The sequence below is a fragment of the Strix uralensis genome, chromosome 6, assembly GCF_047716275.1.
Source record: "Strix uralensis isolate ZFMK-TIS-50842 chromosome 6, bStrUra1, whole genome shotgun sequence".
NCBI classification, from domain to species: Eukaryota; Metazoa; Chordata; class Aves; order Strigiformes; family Strigidae; genus Strix; species Strix uralensis.
This window is the reverse complement of record NC_133977.1, coordinates 3,080,019-3,086,274: the sequence shown is the minus strand read 5'-3', so window position 1 is coordinate 3,086,274 and position 6,256 is coordinate 3,080,019. Positions and strand designations below refer to the sequence as shown.

The window sequence follows — 6,256 nt, the reverse complement described above, 5'->3', positions numbered from 1 at the left end:
CCTTGACGTTCAATTTACAAGTTTGGGGGCGCTTTTTTTTTTTTCCCTTTTTCCCTTTTTTTTTTTTTTTTTTTTTTTTTTTTGTTCCAGCTTTTGTCCTCGCCAAAGACGTCGTGTTGGAAAAGGCTTTGAGCCGGCCAACATGAGAGGCTCGCCGGAGAAAAGGGAGCAGCCCTCCATCGCTTTTAATTCCGCCGTGTTGCTGAATGGCTCTTTTACATAATTGCAGAAGCAATTTCAAAGCCAAGCCAGGGGCTGACTTTACCCAGAACCACATGGAGCCTATTTGGGGGCTTTTCAAAAAAAAAAAAAAAAAAAAAAAAGCTGGGGGGAGAGAGGGAGAGAAAAGCGTGAATAAAATAGTTGGGATTTTTTTTTTTTTTTTTAAAAAAAAGGGGGTTTCAATGCTTTGGAGGCACCAAATTGGTGTGTCTGATGGGGAATGTCACACGCCCCGGGGGAGCGGGGGACCCCACGGAGGTCCCCGACAGCACCGCGGGGCGTGAGTCCCCGGCGGGGCGACCCGCGGCGGGGGGGGTGTTAGTGGGCGCTCACGCGTGGGCCGCCCCGTCCGGCGGCGGTGGATGGGTGGGGGGGTGGGAGGGGGTGACGGGGGGGGGACAGAGGGACCGAGAGAGGGGGAGAGGAGGGCCTGGGGGCGTGGCGTCCCGGCTCGGCCACGCCCCTCCGCCCTCCCGCCCAATGGGAAGCGGCGGCGGCGGCCACGTGGGGCGGGCCGGGTTCCCAGCCGGGCAAAATGTGAATGGGCGCGGGGGAGCGCGGGCGGGCAGAGCGGCGCGGCGGCGGCGGGCGGGCGGGCTCCGCGGGGGCTCCGCGGGGGCGCACGGCGACGGCGGCGGGCGGGGGGCCGGCCCCGATGTGCGGGCGGCGGCGGCGGGCCGCGGCCCCGCTCCGCCCCGGCTCTGCCCCACGCGTGGGCGCTGCGCGGCTCTGCTGAGGAGGAAGAGGAGGAGGAGGAGGAGGAGGGAGGAAGGTGGTCGCTGCCGCCGCCGCTCCGGCATGAGCGCGGCTTTCCAGCCCTCGCTGATGATGATGCAGCGCCCGCTGGGAAGCAGCACGGCCTTCAGCATCGACTCGCTCATCGGCAGCCCCCCGCCGCCCGCCCCCGGGCACTTCGTCTACACCGGCTACCCCATGTTCATGCCCTACCGCCCCGTCGTGCTGCCGCCGCCCCCCCCGCCGCCCCCGGCGCTCCCGCAGGGCGCCCTGCAACCGGCGCTGCCCCCCGCGCACCCCCACCACCACCAGCTCCCCAGCCTGCCCACGGGGTTCTGCTCCAGCCTGGCTCAGGGCATGGCCCTCACCTCCACCCTCATGGCCACGCTGCCCGGCACCTTCCCCGCCTCTCCCCAGCACCAGGAGGCCGCCAGGAAGTTCGCACCCCCGGGCAACTTCGATAAAGCCGAGGGGATCCCCCCGGACGGCGGCGGCGACGATGGCAAAGCCTTCCTGGGGAAGGACGGAGCCCTCCTGCCCTTCCCCGCCGCCGACGCCGTCCAGGCCTCCCTCGGTGAGTGAGCGCCGGGGCCGGCGGGGGGGAGCGGGGTCCCCGCATCACGCCCCGGCGGGGCGGGCTGGGAGGGGGTCGGGGGAAGGGGCGGCCCCGGGGAGCCCCCGGGAGGAGAGGAGGCAGGGCTGGCCCCGGCCGTCCGGTGGCCGCAAGGCCAGGGGGGAGGGAGGAGGAGGAGGGAGGTTGGGAGCCCCCGCCGCTTGAAAAAATAGTAATAAACTAAATCCAACCGAAAGACACGCGAACAAAAAAAAACCCCTAACCACTAAAACCCAACAATTTTTGGGTGATGGACCTGTGGGCCGGGGGGGCGCGGTGGCCGTGGGATGCAGAGTACCAAATGCTAACGAAAGGCCTCTGCTTCGCTTCCAGCCGGGGCTCTCCGGGGCCAGGGGAAGGAGGACCCCAAAGCCGAAGAGGACGCGAAAGGCAAGGAGGAAAGTTTCTCCATGGACAGCGATCTAGACTATAGCTCGGACGACAACATCCCCGGCCAGGCGGCTCACAAGGAAGAGGACTCTGGCAATGCGCTGGAGGAAAACCCCCAAAACCCCCCCAATTCCACCAACACCACGTCCACGGGCAAAAACCGGCGGAGGCGAACAGCCTTCACCAGCGAGCAGCTGCTGGAGCTGGAAAAGGAGTTTCACTGCAAAAAGTACCTGTCCCTGACGGAGAGGTCCCAGATCGCTCACGCTCTCAAACTCAGCGAGGTGCAGGTGAAAATCTGGTTCCAGAACAGACGGGCTAAATGGAAACGGGTCAAGGCGGGCAACGCCAACTCCAAGACAGGGGAGCCCTCCCGAAACCCTAAGATCGTGGTACCCATCCCGGTGCACGTCAGCAGGTTTGCGATCAGGAGTCAGCATCAGCAGCTGGAGCAAGCCCGACCCTGATCTCTCCCTATGCTCAGAACCACAAGTTTTTGAGGGAAAAGTTTCCGAATCGGGGTTTAAAAGCAACCCACCCACAAGAAGAAAAGAAAAAAAAAAGCAGCAAAAAACCCTAAAGCAAACAACAGCCACCAAGAAAAAAAAAAATCCCACGCGAGCGCACGGCAAACCGCTGCCACGAGAGAACTTTAAAGCGAAACTTTCCGCTTACCGAGTCAAGCGAGAGTCTGCGAAGGAAAGAGGCTTGGAAACTGTTTTGGTTCGGAGCAGGAATATCAAACCCTGGAAGAGACACACAGATATTTATTATTGCGCTGCCCCGCTTTGTACATTAAGTCGTGCTGTCTTGGCTGCGATGGGGACCACAGATGCGGTACGGTGTCGGCGCTGGATCCAGCAGCGATTTGCCCGTGTCCCCCCCTCCCTGGCAGAGACATCCCCAGCGAAGCCCGCAGCGCGCCTTTAGCCATCTTTGGGGTTTTGTTTCTTATCGGGGGCGAAAGGTAAAAAAGACGAGAGAACAAAAACGAAAGAAAACTAAGATGTTCATTTCATGCCTTTTTTATTGTTTGATTTTATTTCTGATGGCTGAGTGGCAGGCACTGGGGGACGATTTTTTAAATATATTTTTTGCCTGGCTTTCTGTCGATTTGGTTTGCCTATTCTACCAAGCCATGTTTAAGAGAGAGAGAGAGAGAGAGGGGGGGGGGGGGGGGGGTAAAAAAAAAAAAAGCACGATCTTCTCTATTGTGTTTAATTTATTTCAATGTAGCTTATTTCCTTATAAGTTATGAAATTTAAAAGCAAACTAAGTCTTGTGAATAAAACCCGACAAAGAAAAAAAAAAAAAGCCTTTCAACCCCTGGCTGTTCTGTCCAGAATTTGGCGTTGAGCTGATTTTCTTTCCCCTCCTGCGCTGCCCGAGCGGAGCGATGCTGCTCTCGCCTTTTTTTGCGAAGCCACATTTATTGTCGGGGAGGGGGGAGACGAGCAAAAACTTTCTTTTTTTTTGTTTTTTTTTTTTTTGTTCCCCGAGGGGGGATGGTGGGAAAGCTGGAAAAAGGCTTTTTATGCGAATAAACATAGATGGCCTCGACGGTGCGGGGGGGGGTGGGGGGTGAAACACCCCTTCTATTTCCCCCCCCCCCCCGGCAGGCAGCAGGCTCCCAGCCCCGTGTTTTGGGGGGTACGGCCGCTGTCCCCCCGGCTCCGCGGCCGCTCTTGGGCAGGGGCGCTGCGGCGGGGCGGGCCGGTCGGGGCCGCGGGGGGGGTCGGGGCTGGAGGGTCCCGCTCCCCCCCCTTCCTCACCGGCATCCTTTTCATCCCGTTTTTTCCCCATTTTACGCATCCCGGCTTCATCCATGCCGGTGAAACGGTGGCGGCGGCGGCTATTTGGAATGAAAAAGCAGTGATTTGCCGTGAAAACGGGGTGCGGGGGGGCAGTCTATTAAAATTAAACTAGGGGGTCGTTCAAGGGAGCGATTGCTCCCGAGGTAACGGCGAGGTTCCCCGGGCAGGCTCTGGCGAGTAAATCGGGGCTTGGCGGTGGTCGCATCATTCGTAGCCCTTGCACTTCATCTGTTATTATTATTATTATTATTATTATTACTATGATGATGATGTAACGCGGGTTCGGAGAGGGCTGGCGGCAGCTCCGGTGGGGGGGGGGAGAGGGGGTGTCCGCTGCTCCCCTCTCCCACCAGACGCTCATCGAAACTTCACGGCGCCGGCCAGCACCGCTGCCGGCCCCACGGGCAGCCGCGGACGCGCGTGGACTAGAGAGAGCCCACGGGTGATTCCAGCCTTTTCGGTAGCCGCCGCCACTGCCCGCTCCTTTAGCAAAAATATATTAGCATTAATAAATTTTTGGTTTCGTTTCTGTGCGAGAGGGAGCCGGGACACGCGTGGGGCTGCCTCGCCCGGCCCCCCCGTCCCCGTGTTCGTGTCCCGTCCCCCCCGCCCCCCCTTCCCTCCGTGCTTCCCAGCACTGCTCTTCTCCGTAGAGCTTTTTTTTAAAAAAAAAAAAAAACAAAAAAACCAAAACCAAACCAAAACAACAAAACCCCACCAAAATATTGTTATTTATTTTGGTTTGCTTGGTGCAAAGGGGATGCTGCTTGGAACGCGCAGCAATCCGGAGCCGGCTGGGGCGAGCGGCGGCCCGGCTGTGCACCCCCCCCCTCCCCCCCCCCCGCCACGAGAAGGGGGGTGTTGTATTTTAGGGAGGAGCAGCTGCTCCTCACCCCTGTCCTCACCCCCCCCCCCCCCCACGGGGCAGCCCTCCCTCTACAAGCCAGCATCTGCCCCAGGCGCAGGAAAGTTATTTGCTCCGCGGGTTGGGGTCCCCCCTCACCACCCCCCCCCCCCCCCGCCCGGGAGTGGGGCTTTGGGGCTGGAGGGGGGAGCCCCGGGCCGGGGGCCAGAGGAGAAGGAGATAAACAAGCGAGGGGGTTGATAGCTGTCATCATCACCATCATCATGGCTTTCATTTGGCTGCCTAATGAGTCAGATCACAGGCAGAGAGAAAAATTGTCAATCGCCCAGGCTCTAATGAATTTTTTTGCAAATTGTAATCAAGCCAGGCCGTCTCAGCTCGCTGATTAATGAGACCCAGGAGGCCCGGCCAGCACCTCAGCTTTTTATTCCATCCCGTCCTCCCTGCACTAAATTAACAGCAACTTGTCTGAGCTTCAAATTAACTCCCAATGATTAATTCTGATGGGGGGGTCTGAAGAATAGCTCGTCCTAATAGGCACTGGCCTCTGATGCTGTTTGAAATTAATACACTTCCCCTTTGGCTGCCGGCTTTAATCCAAGGTTGGGTTTTGACATCACTATATTTGTTGTTACAATAAATTCCTCTTACATCTGCAGATCAAATAATTGCACTGCTCAGGGAGCACAGCAGAAACGCCGGCCCGCTTCGCAGCGGCCCAAAGTCGGAGGGGAACGGAAGCTGTCTGCTCCTCTCCGCCTCACTCCAGCCTGCCTTAGGAAAACCCCTTTTTTTTATTTATATATAAATGTATATATGTATTTTTAAGCCACCGCTGCTCAGCAGCACCGGGATGTGGTGGCCAGAGGAGGCAACCCCTCTCCGGCAGGGCAAGGAGCACACTGCCTCGCTCTTAAACAAGACATCACAGCTTTTAAATCCCCCCCCTTCTTTACCCCCTCACCGCAGCGACCCAGCAAACTCACCGCATGCCAGGGCTGCTGCAGAGACTGGACAAACTCAGCGCATGCCACTGCAGGTCAGGCACGGGGCTGGCGGGGGGGACACTCCAGCTGCGGCCCCCACTTCCTCGGAGGGGGCAGCTCTGCCTTCCGCCTTGTTTCTGTTTGTATTGACTTAATTGGTTTAATTATTTCAGCTGGGACTGGCCAGGCTCGGCTTTGTGCCTTTTACCTGCCCCTTCCGCCCCTGGGGATGCGGCTGCCCCGCTGACAAGGACCCCTTTGTGGCTGGATGGGGGGTACCAGACCCCCCCTCCATTGGGGTTATCCCCCGTGATGGCAGGGGCCTCCCAGCCGAGCATCCCCCAGAGCGGGGCCAACCCCAATATCTGGAGAGATGGGTGAGGGGGTCCCTACCCCTGCTGGGAACAACCCCCGCCAAGGACTGAGCATCTCCCCTGTTCCCCAGTGGGTACAAGTTACCTCCTGCAAGAGACACCCACCCCTCCAGGCTCGCTGTCCTCCAGGATCGGGCCCCCCCGCGTGCTTCCACGGGGCTGTATCAATCTTCATCCGCGAGGAGGAGAGCGATGAGGCCGATAAGCGGCCGCCAATGCAAATTCCCGCCGTCACCGTCATAAAGCACCCGGCACCC

At 59.1% G+C, this 6,256-nt stretch overlaps 1 protein-coding gene across 1 annotated transcript; it reads left to right on the top strand.

Moving 5' to 3' along the window:
* The first annotated feature begins 1,020 nt into the window (after positions 1-1,020).
* Positions 1,021-3,135, top strand: GBX2 (gastrulation brain homeobox 2). The gene is made up of 2 exons (XM_074872246.1): positions 1,021-1,531; positions 1,904-3,135. Exons 1-2 carry the CDS (start codon positions 1,021-1,023, stop codon positions 2,425-2,427), a joined length of 1,035 nt encoding a protein of 344 aa, XP_074728347.1. The 3' UTR covers positions 2,428-3,135.
* The last annotated feature ends 3,121 nt before the right edge of the window (positions 3,136-6,256 follow it).